This window comes from Salmo salar, chromosome 12 (assembly GCF_965601325.2).
Source record: "Salmo salar chromosome 12, fSalSal1, whole genome shotgun sequence".
In the NCBI taxonomy this organism is placed as follows: Eukaryota; Metazoa; Chordata; class Actinopteri; order Salmoniformes; family Salmonidae; genus Salmo; species Salmo salar.
Genome location: NC_138302.1, coordinates 85,153,673 through 85,175,090, shown reverse-complemented (window position 1 = coordinate 85,175,090; position 21,418 = coordinate 85,153,673). Strand labels below are relative to the sequence as shown.

General features: G+C 43.2%; 1 protein-coding gene across 1 annotated transcript in view; it reads right to left on the bottom strand.

Moving 5' to 3' along the window:
* The window catches only part of LOC106565743 (microphthalmia-associated transcription factor), a 28,116-nt gene extending 7,812 nt beyond the window's left edge, over positions 1-20,304 (bottom strand). Inside the window, exon 1 of the mRNA XM_014133193.3 lies at positions 20,010-20,304. Coding sequence (XP_013988668.2) covers positions 20,010-20,186 — 177 coding nt within the window. The 5' untranslated portion in view covers positions 20,187-20,304. The remainder of the gene's footprint in view (positions 1-20,009) is intronic.
* Between the last annotated feature and the right edge of the window lie 1,114 nt (positions 20,305-21,418).

The following is a 21,418-nucleotide window of genomic DNA, read 5'->3' as shown; positions in this document are numbered from 1 at the left end:
CTACCATTCCATCCTAAACAGTATGATGCCTTTGTTGGGATTACTGGAAACCGTGACTTGGAGTGGAGGAACGGGCTACCAGATAGAGATAGAGAGGTGAAGCACATGCAGGGGAAGTGCCCTACGGCCTGGCAGAACCTTCACCGATAATAACCCAGAGAAAGATCTCTTTGTGCTAACATAGTAGAGGACGTCTTTGTTCCGCCCTCATTTTGTGTCCTTTTCCTTCAGCCAAACCTTTGGGTTAAGACACATACGTGAAGAAGAGCAGTATTCCTCATCTCCCCACAGCGACTTTACCCCTCTTTTATTTATAGCCTCTTCGCGAGATGGAGGTTTATCACCTACCCACAGAGAGCACATGGGCTTACATTGATGGCTATAGCCACTGGCTGCCATGATCCCTTGGCCTGTGTATAACTACTTGTACACACTGCTGAGGAAAAACTCTTGACTATTTATCAAACTGCATTGAACTAATGTTATTCTCCAACTAAAGTCATTTAAAGTATAGTTTACTATACATTACCACCTCACATTCTTCTAATCAGAGAAACAATGTAACTATTATGTTTATTTCAGAAATCACTGTAGGGTATCATAGCACTACTAGTGACCTGCAGACCCTTTTCTTGCTCTATGATAAAACTGTCTGTTGTCTGGATGATAGCCCCTTTGCCTAAAATGGGATACTCTGAGGTCTTATCCTAACTTGAGACATGTGTTCACATGCATCAGGCTGTCACTAATCTTGCATTTCCATGAACATTTGACATTAGGGTGCCCTGGTGCCATGCAGTCTAGAGCGTAAAACTGGACCAGAAACCAGTCAATGGACACAAGAGAGGTTCATGCCCCATTAGGTTTCATATCACCAGTCCTGGCAAAACCTTATCTCCCCAAAAAAACAGATGTTTGCTTTCTTTGGACTATTCTGTAATGATGGGGAGGTGAGTCGGAAGCAGGTGAAACGTTTTAATAAAACAACAAAATCACGAACACGACACTAACATAAGGCATAACGCCGATACACAAGAAAAATACCAGTGAACATGGGAGAGTGACATATAAAGGGGAGGAAATTATGAAGGTAATAGAGTCCAGGTGTGAATCATAATGAGTCACAGGTGCGCGTAATGATGAGTGCCAGGTGTGCGTAATGATGAATCCCAGGACCGGTGGTTAGTACTCGGGCGATGTCGTACACCGGAGGGGAGGAGCAGGAGCAGACCTGACATATTTTTTAAATACTTTATGCTGAAGTTGTGGTCTGTACATTGTGATCATAAGAATGGTAATGTTATACTGTTGTTGGGGTGAAAAAAAGTAAATGCAAACATAATTTCCAATTTAGTCATTTAGTAGACTCTCTTATCCAGAGCAACTTACAGTAGAGCGTGCATACATTTCTCATACTGGGAATCAAACCCACAACCCTGGCATTGCAGTAACCATGCTCTCTACCAACTGAGCCACAAAGGACAAAATGCATACAGGTGACTATTAAATCATTTTTATGACCAATCTGAATTTTAAACCGCCTGCCACTGCCAGCTTGTTTGGTCAGTTGTGTGATGGGGCAGGGGAAACCCTAACTTATCTCACATTCATAGACACAGCTAAGTACTAAGCTCATAAGGCATGTGCTTTATAAATTACATTCTTTAAAAATCAATGGGTATATATCTTCAACAGCAGAAAGCCTTATAGATTGTGCCTTTAAACCATTTCACAGATGGGATGTATACACTCTTATTCACCCCTTCTTCCCTTGGACTTTGATTTCTTAGATGCAGGGTTAAGATATGTGTCAAGGAGGTAGAGATTTGGTGAACAGAGTGGGAGAGAGATACAGCGTGGAAGTTGATGAGACCAGACAAAACACTGAATGCATATCTGTGAAAGACAGCTCTTCGTTGAAAACAAGAGAGACTTTGTGAGTGTTTAAGTGACCGCTATGTGTTGGGTTCCATCGTAGCCCCAAGGCACTGGGTCTTGCTCTCTAGCCTTCCAGCCCATAGTTACAAGCCTCTGACATTGCAGGCGTGGGAGCTGCTGTGATGACATGGGCTGCTCAGCTAAGAGGATGGCAAACGGACAAAGAGACATCTTCTACTTGGACCAGGGGTTGTGTTGTGTGCTATTGGGCCTGTGGCAAGATAAGTTAACAAGAATGTAACCCTTCTCTGCCCAGAATGGCAAACATTGTCCAATTTATGAGGGATTAAGAAAATGCACTTGCCTAAATTATGAACAAAAGAGCTTATGTTTGCAGCCGCGTAAACCCACAGAGCTGGTTTATCATAGCCTGGTATGGGACTATGAGATCTCAGATAAACTTGCTATGACAATGTAAGTCCATTAAACAAGGGAGGTCTGATACTGTACATCCTGCCGTAGGGTCAAGAGGCGCAGAATCTATAAATGTGTCATGAGTTCAGCGATGTACTGTATAGCACAACACTAAAAATACTAATGAATGCAGAAGGCAGAACATTTGTTCAGTGTGTCTAACATATATATATTTTAAACTACTCAGTGAATCAAAAGTGGAGACTGCAATGCATTTATCAAATCTGAAACAATATCCCCCATCATGCCTCAGCTGGTCCTCTGTAACTCAGTTGGTAGAGCATGGCATGTGCAATGCCAAGATTTTGGGTTAAATTCCCAGGACCACCCATATGAACAACGTATGCACGCATGACTGTAAATTGTGTCTGATAAATGGCATATATTTTGAGCAATGTTCCCTCTAATTTTGGGGGGCACTGAGCAAATTTTAGGCCTTGTGGTCGGAAACTTGAGAGAAGTTTGTGCAACTTCCGGCGCGTTTACAGTGAACATTGAAGCTGTACCCTTACAGTTTTAGACAGTAGCCAATAGGCTATTGTGGCTATTTCAGTATAATGTAGGCCTACCAATGGAGCAAATCCCATAACATTTTCACGTGGAAATAGCTTTTGATTTCTATGATATAGCCTACAGTAGCCTATATGTGGTGTTCATTGCAGGCCTACATTGCATGATACTTTTTTAAAGCGTTTTTACATTATGAAGGGCTTGACATTAATTCATGATTTTTTACTTGGTCTGTAACACCATGGGCCAACTAGGTGACTGTAAATTGCATTGTATTGTGTTGTATGATGCAAGAAATCACTTTTCAAAATAAAATGTATTATTATTACCACACAGAATATTAGACAATGTAGGCTGCCCCTCTGCCTATTAGCTTATTTGCAAATTCAAGTCTGTCTCAAAATATAAATCTGTCTCTTTAATTAAGACATAAGCTTTTTACCTGACTGGCTTTTCAAATACAGCATGAAATGTAGCCTTCAGGTTTTGTGCTCTTGTAGGAAGCAGTAACTCCCCATTGCTGACCTATACTTATCTATAACTGGACTAATAACTCATTAACTAGCAAAGAATATCAACAAACGTGCACTGTGATCTGAAAAGCGCATTCACTTGCGGGTGATTAAAAGACTGCTCGTGTGCTACCCCCGCCAATAGAATTCTACTCCGTTGAGCTCTGGCTCTGCCTACAACAAAATCACAGACTCAATCTTTCAAAGTTACAGTTGTAGTCAGAAGTTTACATACACTTAGGTTGGAGTCATTAAAACTCGATTTCAACCACTCCACAAATTTCTTGTTCACAAATTATAGTTTTGGCAAGTCGGTTAGGACATCTACTTAATCTAGTAATTTTCCAACAATTGTTTACAGACCGATTATTTCACTTATAATTCTAATGGCAGTCAGGCTACCTCTGGCGAGCTCATGGAGGGCTGTGCGGCCCCCCAAAGAAATGCCACCCCACACCATGACTGACCCACCGCCAAACCGGTCATGCTGGAGGATGTTGCAGGCAGCAGAACGTTCTCCACGGCGTCTCCAGACTCTGTCACGTCTGTCACATGTGCTCAGTGTGAACCTGCTTTCATCTGTGAAAAGCACAGGGCGCCAGTGGCAAATTTGCCAATCTTGGTGTTCTCTGGCAAATGTGAAACGTCCTGCACGGTGTTGGGCTGTAAGCACGACCCCCACCTGTGGACGTCGGGCCCTCATACCACCCTCATGGAGTCTGTTTCTGACCATTTGAGCAGACACATGCACATTTGTGGCCTGCTGGAGGTCATCTTGCAGGGCTCTGGCAGTGCTCTTCCTGCTCCTCCTTGCACAAAGGCGGAGGTAGCGCTCCTGCTGCTGGATTGTTGCCCTCCTACGGCCTCCTCCACATCTCCTGATGTACTGGCCTGTCTCCTGGTAGCGCCTCCATGCTCTGGACACTACGCTGACAGACACAGCAAACCTTCTTGCCACAGCTCGCATTGATGTGCCATCCTGGATGAGCTGCACTACCTGAGCCACTTGTGTGGGTTGTAGACGCCGTCTCATGCTACCACTAGAGTGAAAGCACCGCCAGCATTCAAAAGTGACCAAAACATCCGCCAGGAAGCATAGGAACTGAGAAGTGGTCTGTGGTCACCACCTGCAGAACCACTCCTTTATTGGGGGTGTCTTGCTAATTGCCTATAATTTCCACCTGTTGTCTATTCCATTTGCACAACAGCATGTGAAATGTATTGTCAATCAGTGTTGCTTCCTAAGTGGACAGTTTGATTTCACAGAAGTGTGATTGACTTGAAGTTACATTGTGTTGTTTAAGTGTTCCCTTTATTTTTTTGAGCAGTGTATAATTTGTCAACATAGTTAAGGTCTGTCCTCTGCTATTCCAGCACCATTTCAACTTAAACATTTAAACATCATAAAATCTACAAGGCTATATATGATTAGTCTAATACAGTGAAAACAAACTTAAAGATACCAAAAAGGCACTACAGAGGGTAGTGCGTACGGCCCAGTATATCACTGGGGCCAAGCTTTCTGCCATCCAGGACCTCTATACCAGGCGGTGTCAGAGGAAGGCCTTAAAAATTGCCAGACTCCAGCCACCCTAGTCATAGACTGTTCTTTCTACTACTGCACGGCAAGCTGTACCGGAGCGCCAAGTCTAGGTTCAAATGGCTTCTTAACAGCTTCTACCCCCAAGCCATAAGAACAGCTAATCAAAAGCCTCGCTACTGTTATTTTATTGTTGCTCCTTAATTATTTGTTATTGTTCTATTTTTCTTCTTTTTTATTTTTCTTTGTTATTTTATTTATTTTTTACTTAAGTTTATTTTATGAAATACTTTATTAATACTTATTTTTCTTAAAACTGCATTGTTGGTTATGGGCTTGTAAGTAAGCATTTCACTGTAAGGTATACTCCTGTTGTATTCGACTTTGTGACAAATACAATTTGATTTAATTTGAATTAGATGGTTACAGTTCATGGTTCTTATTGATATGGATTATTATTTTGACTTTCTCCAAAATGAAGGCCATTATGCCAATAATAGGTTATCCCTAGACATTTGAAATATCTTTATGCCTAGAAGGACCCTATGATCACTCGGGCTACACAGCTGATGCCTGCTGGACTGTTCATTAACACGGTACTTCATTTTGTTTATCTGTCGGCCCCAGCCTCGAACTCAGGCCCTGTGTGTAGCTAACTGACCCTCTCCGTCCATTCATCGCCATTTACCCGTTGTTGTTGTCCTAGCTGTTTACCCGTAGTTGTCTCACCCGTTGTTGTCTTAACTCTCCCAATCAACACCTGTGATTGCTTTATGCCTTCCTCTAATGTCAATATTCCTTGTATACTTTTGTTTAGGGCAGCTCTCATTGTTTTATTTTACTGTGGAGCCCCTAGTCCTGCTCAACATGCCTCAGATAGCCCCATTGTCCCACCCCCCACACATGCGGAGACCGCACCTAGCTTAACTGGTGCCTCCAGTGATACAACCTCTCTCATTGTCACTCAATGCCTAGGTTTACCCCCACTGTACTCGCACCCTACCATACCCTTGTATGTACACTATGCCCTGAATCTATCCTACCACACCCAGAAGACTGCTCCTTTTATTCTCTGTTCCCAAAGCACTAGACGACCAGTTCTTATAGCATTTAGCCGTACCTTCATCCTACTCCTCCTCTGGTGATGTAGAGGTTAACCCAGGCCTTGTGTGTCCCCAGGCGCTCTCATTTATTGACTTCTGCAACCGTAAAAGCCTTGGGTTCATGCATGTTAACATCAGAAGCCTCCTCCCTAAGTTTGCTTTATTCACAGCTTTAGCACACTCCGCCAACCCTGATGTCCTAGCTGTGTCTGAATCCTGGCTTAGGAAAGCCACAATAAAATCTGAAATTTCCATCCCCAATTACAACATTTTCTGTCAAGACAGAACTGCTAAAGGGGGCGGAATTGCAATCTACTGTAGAAGTAGCATGCAGAGTTCTGTCCTACTATCCAGGTCTGTGCCCAAACAATTCGAGCTTCTACTTTTAAAGATCCATTTCAATAAGCATTTCTCTACAGCTGGCCATTCTTTCCACCTGGCTACCAAAACCCCGGCCAACAGCTCTGCACCCCCTGCAGCAACTGGCCCAAGCCCCCACCGCTTCTCCTTCACCCAAATCCAGACAGCTGATATCTTGAAAGAGCTGCAAAATTTGGATCCCTACAAATCAGCTGGGCTAGACAGTCTGGACCCTCTCTTCCTAAAATTATCTGCCACCATTGTTGCAACCCCTATTACTAGTCTGTTCAAGCTCTCTTTCGTATCATCTGAGATTCCTAAAAATTGGAAAGCAGCTGTGGTCATCCCCCTCTTCAAAGGGGGAGACACTCTAGACCCAAACTATTACAGACCTATATCCATCCTGCCCTGCCTTTCTAAAGTCTTTGAAAGCCAAGTGAACAAACAGATCATCGACCATTTCGAATCCCACCGTACCTTCTCCGCTATGCAATCTGGTTTCTGAGCTGGTCACGGGTGCACCTCAGCCACGCTCAAAGTCCTAAACGACATGACCGCCATCGATAAAAGACAGTACTGTGCAGATGTCTTCATCGACCTGGTCAAGGCTTTCAACTCTGTCAATCACCGTAATCTTATCGGCCGACTCAACAGCCTTGGTTTCTCTAATGACTGCCTAGCCTGCTACACTAACTACTTCTCAGATTGAGTTCAGTGTTTCAAATCGGAGGGCCACAGGGTTCAATTCTCGAGCCGACTCTTTTCTCTGTATCTATCAATGATGTCGCTCTTGCTGCGGGTGATTCTTTGATCCACCTCTACGCAGACGACACCATTCTGTATACATCTGGCCCTTCTTTGGACACTGTGTTAACAAACCTCCAAACAAGCTTCAACACCATACAACATTCCTTCCGTGGCCTCCAACTACTCTTAAAAGATAGTAAAATGAAATGCATGCTCTTCAACCGATCGCTGCCCGCACCCGCCCGCCCGCCCGACATCCCTACTCTGGACGGTTCTGACTTAGAATATGTGGACAACTACAAATACCTAGGTGTCTGGCTAGACTGTAAACCTTCCAGACTCACATTATGGATCTCCAATCCAAAGTTAAATCTAGAATCGGCTTCCTATTTCGCAACAAAGCCTCCTTTACTCATGCTACCAAACATACCCTCGTAAAACTGACTATCCTACCGATCCTTGACTTCGGGGATGTCATTTACAAAATAGCCTCCAACACTCTACTCAGCAAATTAGATGCAGTCTATCACAGTTCGATCCGTTTTGTCACCAAAGCCCCATATACTACCCACCACTGCGACCTGTATGCTCTCGTTGGCTGGTCCTTGCTACGTATTCGTCGCCAAACCCACTGGCTCCAGGTCATCTATAAGTCTTTGCTAGGTAAAGCTCCGCCTTATCTCAGCTCACTGGTCACCATAGCAACACCCCCCGTGGCACGCGCTCCAGCAGGTATATTTCAATGGAAATCCCCAAAGCCAACACCTCCTTTGGCCACCTTTCCTTCAAGTTGTCTGCTGCTAATGACTGGAACGAATTGCCAAAATCACTGAAGTTGGAGACTTATATCTGCCTCACTAACTTTAAGCGTCAGCTGTCGGAGCAGCTTACCGATCTGCAGCTGTATACAGCCCATCTGTAAATAGCCCATCCAACCAACTACCTACCTCATCCCCATATTTGTTTTTGTTTTTCTGCTCTTTTGCACACCAGTATTTCTACTTGCACATCCACATCTGCACGTATATCACTCCAGTGTAAATTGCTAAATTGTAATTACTTTGCCACTATTGGCCTATTTATTGCCTTACCTCCTTACTTCATTTGCACACGCTGTATACAGATTTTTGTATTATATTATTGACTGTACATTTGTTTATCCCATGTGTAACTGTTGTTTTTGTCGCACTACTTTGCTTTATCTTGGCCAGGTCGCAGTTGTAATTGAGAACTTGTTCTCAACTGTCCTACCTGGTTAAATAAAATAAAAATAAAGAGCCTCCATACTTCCATCATAACGGTCAATTTTGAATGAGGAAAAAAAAATATTACAGGGTTAGTTTGGTAAAACTAATCCCATCCGAATAGTCCACCGGAAAAACAAACATGCTGGGATAAGTTTTGCAGGCTCACAAAACACAGTGCAAAAACAACTACCCACAACCCCAAAGAAAAACACACACTACTATATAGGACTCCCAATCAAAGGCAACTCAACACATCTGCCTTCAATTGGGAGTCCAATCACCAACACAACACTTAACACACAGAAACCCTGCCACGTCCTGACCAAAACTAATACAATTGCTCCCTCTGCTGGTCAGGACGTGACATACATAACCGAAGTTATATAGTAATACTAGTCCCATGCCAATAGGGCTTATTGGTCATACTAGGCTACCATGCTAAAATGTTTGCTAGCCTAACTTCCTAGCATGGGCAAAAATGAACCAACTAAGTTAGATAGCTAGCTAGTTAATGTGCACCTACTACATCTAAGCTACATATTGCACTTCAATCGTCTCAGGCCAGGCTATCATAATCATTGGCCTGTACAGAGAATTAAGTAAAAACACTAAGTCCAAATACCCATCTCCATTCATGGTTTATGAAAAGAAGGATTTAGCTAGCTAGCTACACCAGGACATCAACACATCACATGCTACCAGAAACCAATGCTTTTGATGTGATTTGATTGGTGTGATGCTAAATCCAAACAGGCCTCCCTTGGGGGACGTTTTGCTTCGCCAAGATCACCCACAGTTTAGCTCAATGCAACGCTGAATGGTTAAATAGTTTATCAATGTTTTATCAATGGCAGCCAAATGCTCGCTGGCATCCATCCATCAAATGCTACAGTGGCAACATGTCATACTCTTTTTGTCCAGACAGCATCAGATACATGGGCTACACATACTGCGGCTTTTGGGTGCTGTTTCACTCGCTCTGATTATTTCTCCTGTGGGATAGATACAGCCAATTGCTAATTGAATGAAAATTATGAAAACACAGAGACGAAAGAGAAATTGTTTTCTAATTAAAAAAAATGCATTGGTCAAATTTTTGGGACAGCCTGGCTTCCTTTGGCCTCCATGAATAAATGGCACTGATTATTTTCCTCCTGGAACAAAAGGGATCAAATTAAGATCCGACATACTGTAGGATCTTAATTTGACCAGTATTGTTTTAGCAAAATAATCCTGCAGCAACAGAATTTAAATGTTTAGTCCATAATGTTGCTTGGTCGGTGGTAAGGCTATTAGCTGGACAAAAGCAGGCTAAAATACTGTTAATATAACCGTGTGTTAGTGCAGGTTTTCAGCGAATTTATGTAAATCTCAAAGCCCATCTGCATTTCCTGTGGTGCAGGAAAATTCTCAGCAACAAAAGAGTGATCAAATTAAGATCCAAAATCTGTAGGAAGAGAGTCCTCAGAAATCCAGAGTTATGTTGGTCTTCTTACTGAACTATGTTGAAACAAAGACCTTTTTCACATTGCTGGGTTTTGACAAAGCATTAAACCTCAGAGCTGGGCTCACCAAAATGAGGAGCACAATGATAAAGCATTATGCAGCTCCACACTAGGCCCCGAGCTGAACATTTCCAAAGTTCAACCCGACTACCAACTATCAGAGGGAAGGAAAAGACAGCAAGTCTACTCCGCACGTGGAGCTAAATCTGATGGTATTTAAAAGTCAACTGTATGGAAAGCATCTCCACTTAGTGCAGTCTGGGCAACCTTATCTGATATCTAATCAATACAGTTTATGAATTTAGATGATTTAAAAGGCTATTTATTTATTAAGCTAGACTGAGTCCCCTTCCAGTTCAGCCCTCTCCGACTCCTACTGTGCCCACCCAGGTGAAGCTTTGTTGAGCTCAATGGTTACAAAATACCTTATTGATGTCAAGCTGTGATAATCATCCTAAAAGCCACTAATCCTAACTCTGCACTACCCGCCACTACCCACCACTAACCACCAGAGCACTACCATAGCCTCTACAGGTCAGAACCAAACAGAAAATATGACTCTCAAGTGATAAGCTCTAATAAAACCGTTATTGTTATTGTACTGTAAAAAGTATCAGGTACGGATCAAAAGTGTACATTTTCACCCCACACGAACAATGTGATCTTTCCTCAGTCTGTATAACTGTAGCACAGGTTTGATTGAACATTCTGTAGAAGATCCCTTGGAACACAGATAATGTCTATAAGAACAATCGTTAATTTTAGTTTTTTTGCTCATTTGTCTGTTAATGTTTGTCTGTTCTGGTTTCAAGTAATTGGGGAGCTGAGTAGACGCCATACATCTGGGTCCCCCAATAGGATATATATATATATATATATATATATACAAAAGTATGTGGACACCCCTTATTTCAGCCACACCCGTTGTTGACAGGCGTATGAAATCAAGCACACACCCATGCAATCTCTATAGACAAACATTGGCAGTAGAACAGCCTTACTGAAGAGCTCAACATGCCAACGTCATAGGATGCCACCTTTCCTACAAGTCAGTTTGTCAAATTTCTTCCCTGCTAGAGCTTCCCCGTCAACCGTAAGTGCTATTATTGTGAAGTGGAAATGTCTGGGCGCAATAACGGCTCAGCCGCGAAGGAATAGGCCACACAAGCTCACAGAACTGGATCGCTGAGTGCTGAAGCACGTAAAAATTGTTTGTCCTCAGTTACAACACTCACTACAGAGTTCCAAACTTCCTCTGGAAGCAATGTCAGCACAATAACTGTTCCTCGAGAGCTTGAGGAAATGGTTTCCATGGCCGAGCAGCCACACACAAGTCTAAGATCAATATGCTCAATGCCAAGAGCTGGTTGGTGGTGTAAAGCTCGCCACCATTGGACTCTGGAGCAGTGGAAACGCGTTCTCTGGAGTGATGAATCATGCTTCACCATCTGGCAGTCCGATGGAGTAATCTTGGTTTGGCGGATGCCAGGAGAACGCTACCTGGCGAATGCATAGTGCCAACTGTAAAGTTTGGTGGAGGAGGGATAATGGTCTGGGGTTGTTTTTCATGGTTCAGTCTAGGCCCTTTAGTTCCAGTGAAGGAAAATCTTAATGCTACAGCATACAATGACATTCTAGACGATTCTGTGCTTCCAACTGTGTCAACAGTCTGGGGAAGGCCCTTTTCTGTTTCAGCATGACGATGCCCCCGTGCACAAAGCGAGGTCCATAGAGAAATGGCTTGTCGAAATAGGTGTGGAAGAACTTGATTGGCCTGCACAGAGCCCTGACCTCAAATCCATCGAACACCTTTGGGATGAATTGGAATGCAGACTGCGAGCTAGGCCTAATAGCCCAAACTCATTGCCTGACCTCACTAATGCTCTTGTGGCTGAATGGAAGCAAGTCCCTGCAGCAATGTTCAAACAACGAGAGGAAAGCTTTCATAGCAGCAAAGGAGGACCAACACCATATTAATGCCCATGATTATGGAATGAGATGTTCGATGAGCAGGTGTCCACATACTTTTGGTCATATACAATGCATTCAAAAAGTATTCAGAACCCTTGACTTTTGAAACATTTTGTTACGTTACAGCCTTATTCTAAAATTGATTGAATTGTTTTTTCCCCTCATCAATCTATAAGCAAAACCCCATAATGACAAAGCAAAAGCTGTTTTTTTGAAAATGCTGCACATTTATTAAAAATAAACAACTGAAATATCACATTAACTTAAGTATTCAGACGCTTTACTCAGTACTTTGTTGAAGCACCTTTGTCAGCGATTACAGCCTTGAGTCTTCTTGGGTATGACGTTACAAGCTTGGCACACCTGTATTTGGGGAGTTTCTCCCATTCTTCTCTGCATATCCTCTCAAGCTCTGTCAGGTTGGATGGAGAGTGTCGCTGCACAGCTACTTTCAGGTCTCTCCAGAGATGTTAGATCGGGTTCAAGTCTGGGATCTGTCTGGGCCACTCAAGGACATTCAGAGGCTTGTCCCGAAGCCAATCCTGTGTTATCTTGGGTGTGTGCTTAGGGTCGTTGTCCTCTTGGAAGGTGAACCTTTGCCCCAGCCTGAGAGCTCTGGAGCAGGTTATCATCAAGGATCTCTCTGTACTTTGCTCCATTCATCTTTCCCTCGATCCTGACTAGTCTAGTCTCCCAAAAATATACCCACAGCATTTTTTACATTTATTTAACTAGGCAAGTCAGTTAAGAACAAATTCTTATTTTCAATGACGGCCTAGGAACAGTGGGTTAACTGCCTTGTTCAGGGGCAGAACGACAGATTTGTACCTTGTCAGCTCGGGGATTTGATCTTGCAACCTTTCGGTTACTAGTCCAACACTCTAACCACTAGGCTACGCTGCCGCCCCAGCTGCCACCTCCTATGCTTTACCATACTGCTGCCAGGTTTCCTCCAGACGTGACGCTTAGCATTCTGGCCAAAGAGAATCTTGTTTCTCATGTTCTGAGAGTCCTTTAGGGGCCTTTTGGCAAATTCTAAGTGGGCTGTCATGTGCCTTTTACTGAGTAGTGGCTTCCGTTTGGCCACTCTACTATAAAGGCCTGATTGGTGGAGTGCTGCAGAGATGGTTGTCCTTCTGGAAGGTTCTCCCATCTCCAGATGGAGGAACTCTGGAGTTCTGTCAGAGGGACCATTGGGTTATTGGTCCCCTCCCTGACCAAGGCCCTTCTCCCCCAATTGCTCAGTTTGGCCGGGCAGCCAGCTCTAAGAAGAGTCTTGGTGGTTCCAAACGTCTTCCATTTAAGAATGATGGAGGCCAATGTCTTCTTGGGGACCTTCAATGCTGCAGAAATGTTTTGGTACCCTTCCCCAGATCTGTGCCTCGACACAATCATGTGTCAGAGTTCTATGGACAATTCCTTTGACCTCATGGCTTGGTTTTTGCTCTGACATGCACTGTCAACTGTGGGACCTTATATAGACACGTGTGTGCCATTCCAAATCATGTCCAATCAATTGAATTTACCACAGGTGGAATCCAATCAAGTCGTAGAAACATCTCAAGGATGATCAATGAAACAGGATGCGCCTGAGCTCAATTTTGAGTCTCATAGCAAAGGGTCTGAATACTTATGTAAATAAGGCATTTCTGTTTTTATTTGAAATAAATTTGCACAAATTTCTAAAATCCAGTTTTTTCTTTGTCATTATGAGATATTGTGTGTAGATTGATGAGGAAAACCATGTATTTAATTAATTTTAGAATAAGGCTGTAACGTAACAAAATGTGGAAAAGGGGAAGGGGTCTGAATACTTTCCGAATGCACTCTATATACAGACTGCTCTTCTCTGTGTCACGGAGGCTCTCCGCACTGCTAAAGCTAACTCTCTCTCCTCTGCTCTCATCCTCCTAGACCTATCTGCTGCCTTTGATACGGTGAACCATCAGATCCTCCTCTCCACCCTCTCCGAGTTGGGCATCTCCGGCGCGGCCCACGCTTGGATTGCGTCCTACCTGACAGGTCGCTCCTACCAGGTGGCGTGGCGAGAATCTGTCTCCGCACCACGTGCTCTCACCACTGGTGTCCCCCAGGGCTCTGTTCTAGGCCCTCTCCTATTCTCGCTATACACCAAGTCACTTGGCTCTGTCATATCCTCACATGGTCTCTCCTATCATTGCTATGCAGACGACACACAATTAATCTTCTCCTTTCCCCCTTCTGATAACCAGGTGGCGAATCGCATCTCTGCATGTCTGGCAGACATATCAGTGTGGATGACAGATCACCACCTCAAGCTGAACCTCGGCAAGACGGAGCTGCTCTTCCTCCCGGGGAAGGACTGCCCGTTCCATGATCTCGCCATCACGGTTGACAACTCCATTGTGTCCTCCTCCCAGAGTGCTAAGAACCTTGGCGTGACCCTGGACAACACCCTGTCGTTCTCTACTAACATCAAGGCGGTGACCCGATCCTGTAGGTTCATGCTCTACAACATTCGCAGAGTACGACCCTGCCTCACACAGGAAGCGGCGCAGGTCCTAATCCAGGCACTTGTCATCTCCCGTCTGGATTACTGCAACTCGCTGTTGGCTGGGCTCCCTGCCTGTGCCATTAAACCCCTACAACTCATCCAGAACGCCGCAGCCCGTCTGGTGTTCAACCTTCCCAAGTTCTCTCACGTCACCCCGCTCCTCCGCTCTCTCCACTGGCTTCCTGTTGAAGCTCGCATCCGCTACAAGACCATGGTGCTTGCCTATGGAGCTGTGAGGGGAACGGCACCAACGTACCTTCAGGCTCTGATCAGGCCCTACACCCAAACAAGGGCACTGCGTTCATCCACCTCTGGCCTGCTCGCCTCCCTACCTCTGAGGAAGCACAGTTCCCGCTCAGCCCAGTCAAAACTGATCGCTGCTCTGGCACCCCAATGGTGGAACAAGCTCCCTCACGACGCCAGGACAGCGGAGTCAATCACCACCTTCCGGAGACACCTGAAACCCCACCTCTTTAAGGAATACCTAGGATAGGATAAAGTAACCCCCCCCCCCTAAAAGATTTAGATGCACTATTGTAAAGTGGTTGTTCCACTGGATATCATAAGGTGAATCCACCAATTTGTAAGTCGCTAAGAGCGTTAAACAATTTTGTAAGTGGATAAGAGCGTCTGCTAAATGACTTAAATGTAAATGTAAAAATGTACTGGTCAAAAGTTTGGACACACCTACTCCTTCAAGGGTTTTTATTTATTTTTACTATTTTCTACATTGTAGAATCATAGTGAAGACATCAACACTATGAAATAACACATATGGAATCATGTAGTAACCAAAAAAGTGTTCAACAAATAAAAATATATTTTATATTTGAGATTCTTCAAAGTAGCCACCCTTTGCTTGATGACAGCTTCGCACACTCTTGGCATTCTCTCAGCCAGGTAGTCACCTGGTATGCATTTCAATTAACAGGTGTGCCTTCTTAAAAGTTCCTTTGTGGAATTTCTTTCCTTTTAATACGTTTGAGCCATTCAGTTGTGTTGTGACAAGGTAGGGGTGGTATACAGAAGATAGCCCTATTTAGTAAAATATTAAGTCTATTTTATGGCAAGAACAGCTCAAATAACCAAAGAGAAACAACAGTCCATCGTTACTTTAAGACATGAAGGTCAGTCAATCGGAACATTCGAAGAACTTTTCAAGTTTCTTCAAGTGCAGTCGCAAAAACCATCAAGCGCGTTGATGAAACTGGCTCTCATGAGGACCGCCACAAGAAAGGAAGATCCAGATTTACCTTTGCTGCAGAGGATAAGTTCATTACAGTTACCAGCCTCAGATTGCAGCGCAAATAAATGCTTCACAAAGTTCAAGAAACAGACACATCTCAACATCAACTGTTCAGAGGATACTGCGTGAATCAGTCCTTCAAGGTCAAGAAGAAACCACTACTAAAGGACACCAATAAGAAATAGAGACTTGCTTGGCCCAAGAAACATGAGCAATGGACCTTAGACCGGTGGAAATCTGTCCTTTGGTCCAACTGCCGTGTCTTTGTGAGACGCAGAGTAGGTGAACGGATGATCTCTGCAGGGAGGAGGAGGTGTGATGGTGTGGGTGTGCTTTGCTGGTGACACTGTCTGTCATCCAATCTGGTTTGCGCTTAGTGGGACTATCATTTGTTTTTCAACAGGACAATGACCCAACATACCGCCAGGCTGTGTAAGAGCTATTTGACCAAGAAGGAGAGTGATGGAGTGCTGCATCAGATGACCTGGCCTCCACAATCACCCGACCTCAACCCAATTGAGATGGTTTGGCCACAGAGTGAAGGAAAAGCAGCCAACAAGTGCTCAGCATATATGGGAACTCCTTCAAGACTTTTGGAAAAGCATTCCAGGTGAAGCTGGTTGAGAGAATGCCAAGAGTGTGCAAAGCTGTCATCAAGGCAAAGGGTGGCTACTTTGAAAAATCTCAAATATAAAATAGATTTTGATTTGTTTAACACTTTTTTGGTTGCTACAGGATTCCATATGTGTTATTTCATAGTTTTCTTGTCTTCAATATTATTCCTCAATGTAGAACATAGTGCAAATAAAGAAAAACCCTTGAATGAGTTGGTGTCCAAACTTTTGACTGGTACTGTATATATATATATATATATATATATATATATATATATATATATAATTTTCGTTGTTAGACATAAAATACAATTACAAATCACCAGGAAATCAGCTCAACATGATTTTAATTTAGGAAATATGTTCCCAAGTATTTCCCCGCCTAAATAGAGGGGCACTATGTGCTCGTATCCCAATGTAATCATGGTTTTAAATGGTTCTGTTCATGTGAAATACTATATCTGTGTCACGACTTCCGCCGAAGTCAGTCCCTCTCATTGTTCGGGCGGCGTTCGGCGGTCGACGTCACCGGTCTTCCAGCCATTGCTGATCCACTTTTCATTTTCCATTTGTTTTGTCTTTGTTTTCTACACACCTGGTTTCTATTCCCCAATTACATGTTCATTATTTAACCCTCTGTTTCCCACATGTTAGTGTACGTGTTTATTGATTGTTCATGACGGTACTTGTCGGCTGGTTATGTTTGCCGGGTTATGTATTTATTTTCGAGTGACCGGTATTTCTCCGCACCTTTAGTATTGTCTGTATACTGGTGCTGTCGTGGAATTAAAACACTTGTACACTAATTTCTACTCTCCTGCGCCTGATTCACTGCACCAGTTACCCACCGCCTGACAATCTGTTTGGGCTTTATGCGGTCAATTTGCAGTTTGCAAATTATTTACAATTGTGTTCCGGCCCCCCGACCATCCGCTCACTAAAATAAATCGGCCTGCGGCTGAATGGAATTGGGACCCCTGCCATACATAAAAATACGTTACCACCAAACAACAACTTAAGTGTTTTCTTGAGTACCCAACACCAGATAAATCACATTAACCACTGAGAATCAACAAACAAATGTACTGTATACAGTACCAAGGTTAAGCTAGACTTTATTGTAAGTCTGTGCACAAATGGCTATATGTACCTATGAAAGATTGTATTTATAGTGGCTAGTGAGCAGTTCACTTGGAATCCAATAAGTAGGATTGTAGTCTTCTTGGTCTGTGTTTAGACAGGCAGCCCAATTCCAATTCTAATCTTTTTGTGAAGAAAAACAATATCTGATGTGAAAGATCTAATGTTATCGGTCAAAAGACAAATTAATGGAAAAAATATCAGAATTGGACTGCCTGCTTAAACGCAGCCTTGGGGAGAGGACTTATGAACTTCACCAGGTTTTCATGACATTAACAATTTTATTAAGGGTCACTCATATAGTAATTAAGAAATTGTATTTTTGGTATGTGCTACCCGAAATCTCAAACATTAACTGTGATAATGTGTCTGATAATTTTGAGCTCATTGGATACCAACCTATGATCATTATTTCAATGCAGTAGTTTTTTTTCTTAAACAAGCTCAAGAATGAAAGTATTGGGCCTAATTACAAGCATTCTTTGCTGACTTAGTGTTCTGTGTGTGGTAAAACTCTGTGCCTGCCATTGTCTTGATCCCTGAACTGGATTCTTACTAGTTTCTTGCGGGGTCAGAGGTAACTTTGCTAATTAAGGGTCTCCTCGGTCTTTAGACAAACTCATCTGAGCTTAATGTTTTCACTTTCATGGCCCAGCGGCTCTGCCTGGTACCTCTCTAAGCTAATTTTGCCTGCCTGCATAGTTTTGGTGGGACCCTGTTAATCTAGGCATAGCCAGGTCAAGTACAAACTGCCACAATACATTTACCAAGGTCTTTAGATTCTGGTTGGTAATTTTTACAATGAAAGAAAACCCTACACATCTAAGAACCTCTTTAATGTTAATTATTTCTCCAGTTACTAACCCCAAAGCTTTCCTGGAAACAGTTTGATGCTCCAGTAAAGCCTCACAGCTCAGTTTTAACGTTATTGAATGTAAAATGTATGATATTCTCAGAAAATATCTTAAAACCAAAGAAACTTGAAAAAACAACATTTATCAAAACAAAACATGAACCAACGTGTTTTGCAAGGTTGTAGTAGGGTGGGGCCACACCACTGTGTGACTCAAATAGAAATAAGACGTCTGATAAGTCTGCAGCAGAATGGAGATACAAGGCTATCAAATGTGGACAAACTCTGCTGGTCACTACTCAGACTACTCTGATAATCAGAATGTAAGTAGAATATAAAAATGTTCAAAAAATACTTCCATATCAAAAACTTGCAGATAATTTCCCCTAAAAACGATTGTGTGCCACGTGTGCAGTTAGGAGCGGATATTTTGCTCACATACAGTAGATCTCTCATTGTTTACCAATAGCATCTCTATCAGAACACCTATAGATGTGGGATCTTAATTTGATCACTCTTTTGTTGCTGAGAAATGCAGATGAGCTTTGTGATTTACTGAAAACACACACTAACACACGGCTATATTAACAGTATTGCACTTTTCATGTAGCCTACTTTTGTCCAGCTAATAGCCTAACCACCGCTCAAGCAACATTATGGAGTAAATATTCAAATCCTGTTGCTGCAGGATTATTTAGCTGTGGCAATATAGGTCAAATTAAGATCCTACATCTGTATAACATTGCTAGATTCTTTACTCAAATATCTTATTAGCCACAACTGCAGCACATGCACATCTCTGACTATTCATCTCTGGTGGAGCATTTAGTAGAAGAGGAAACGCAGCCAAACAATCAGTCAACCAGCATAAGCAAAAATAAACATACAGTTTATAACTACTGAGACTAATGGCAGACAAATGCATGCTATTAGTCTCCAATACTGAGCCAATCTTATTCTGCTAGGATGTTATGATTTAACACATTTAAAACACAGAGAGTTGCTGCTTGACTCCCTTTCCTGTTTATAACAATCACATACTGTACATTCTCCATGCAGTAGGTTCGTTTGATCAGGAGAATTTGGCATCAAATAACAATGGGTTGTAAATCTACACGGATCATCTTTGTAAAACCAGTTATCACGACGATTAGTGACAGTCAAATAAAACAACGAATACATGCAATGTAGAGAATATCAAATCTTACCCGTTGTTGATTCCTAAGAGTTGGCTTGGGTAAACATTGGTTTCTACATCAGTAACATCCTCTGTCTCATTACAAAAACATAATACTACTACAATCAGTTTTTAGAATCCACTCGGACATACCAGAAATCAAAGCAATGAAAATACGTCAATGTAGTGGAGAAAATAGGATTAAACATGTTGAATGTCTGGAAACAGAGGAATTCTTTCAGGAGATAATCCCCACTATGGATTTAACACAGTTCAGTCTTAAAGAGCTGTAATGTTTTGTTTTAAAGTGGCACCGTCACCAGAATTTCTGTAGCATAACCTAGTTAAATTAACAATCTAAACAAAATGCTATAAACTGTAATCTGTTTGTAATCACGTTTAATCAAGGATCTAAATGAAATTCAGAAAAACTGGGCACTGAAAGACAATTCCACTGCAGCACTAACAATAGGAACCCATGTACCTAGGAAACTATCAGTAAAAGTTTCAGATGAGAACCCCTACCTTCTGGCAGCTCCTCTAGTGAGTGGTGAACGAGAGTGTCCAAAATTACCTGCCTGGCACTGTAGACGGTTTACCTTGAGGATTTCCATGGGCACATGGGTCACAGTGGGCAGGTTGGAGGGCAGCGTGACATTGATGGGAGGGGTCTGGGGGCTGCTGGGGTGCAGGAGATGGTGTGAGGGGTGCCTGGTGCTCCTCTCTCTCTGTTCCCTCTGTTCCCGCTGGTCCTGCTCCTGGAGCTGGTCCTGCATCAGCTGCTGGTGGAGCAGGACACGTGACGTCACTGCGGGGAGCACTATGGGGCTCTGGGGGGGCTTGGGGAACCCATGTTGGTCCAGAAGATCACTGCAGTCCACGGCCCAACCAGAGCAGGGCAGTGGTGGGGAGAAAGTCACAGTCAATCAGGACACACACAGTGAGGCTGATTGCATTATTCTGAGCCATCCAGGTTTAAACAAACATATTAGAATACAATTCAATGAGAGAGGGAGGTAGGTAGAGAGAGGCATTATGAGTATGTGTTGGGAGCATGAGAAGGAGGATATGTCAAAGAGGTAAATAGTATGAAGGTAGCAAGCAGGTGCAGTTACAGATGTAGGACCTTAATTTGACCTTTATTGTCGCAGCAACATAATCCTGCAGCAACAGGATTTGAATGTTTAGTCCACAATGTTGCTTGATCAGTGGTTATGCTATTAATGAACTGAGGCTTCATGCAAAGTGGAATACTAATATTTCTTTGTTAGTTGTGTTCCAAGATGGTGTAGCAGTCGTGCGTGTGTTTTGTCTTGTCCCGGCCTATCCTGTGTAAATATCGTTTTCCTCTGTTTTTCGTATATATTTCGTATATATTTTAATCTCACTTTCCATCTAGGGACTGAATATACTCTCCTGCAACCCACCTCACCCAAATGTGGTATGGATCTGCTATTTTTAAACTTTAGAACCGGAACCCCCATAAGAAGCTAGCCAGCTAACTAGCTACTAGCTAGTTGTCAGTTAGCCACTGCTAGCGGTCTTCCCCGTTAACTTGGACACCAGCCAGCCTCAGCTCGGTCAATACCTGCCAGTCTGCACAGCGCGATATCAACCCAGAGCATATTGGACTGCTTTTTCTCTACCACATCTCTGGATTCCTATCGCAAGCTCTGAACATTTACACCGGATCATCGCAGCTAGCTAGCTGCAATCAGAGTGGCTACTCCTGGCTAACGTCTCTGTCCCAAAGCAAGAACCAGTAAGCCTTGAGCTAGCCTCGAGCTAGGCCCATCTCCCGGCTAGCCGAAGAGGTCCACCAGCTAATTCTTGGGCTACAATACCTCTTTTGCCAATTGGCCTGGACCCTTTACTACCAACACGGAGCCCGGCCAATCCATCACGACTGGTCTGCCGACGTAATTGTCCGAGGTGGTGTCTACAGGCTCTTCCGTTGCGACGTCGCCGAAGGCCCATCTGCTAGCCCCGTCCCGCTAGCTGTGTGAAT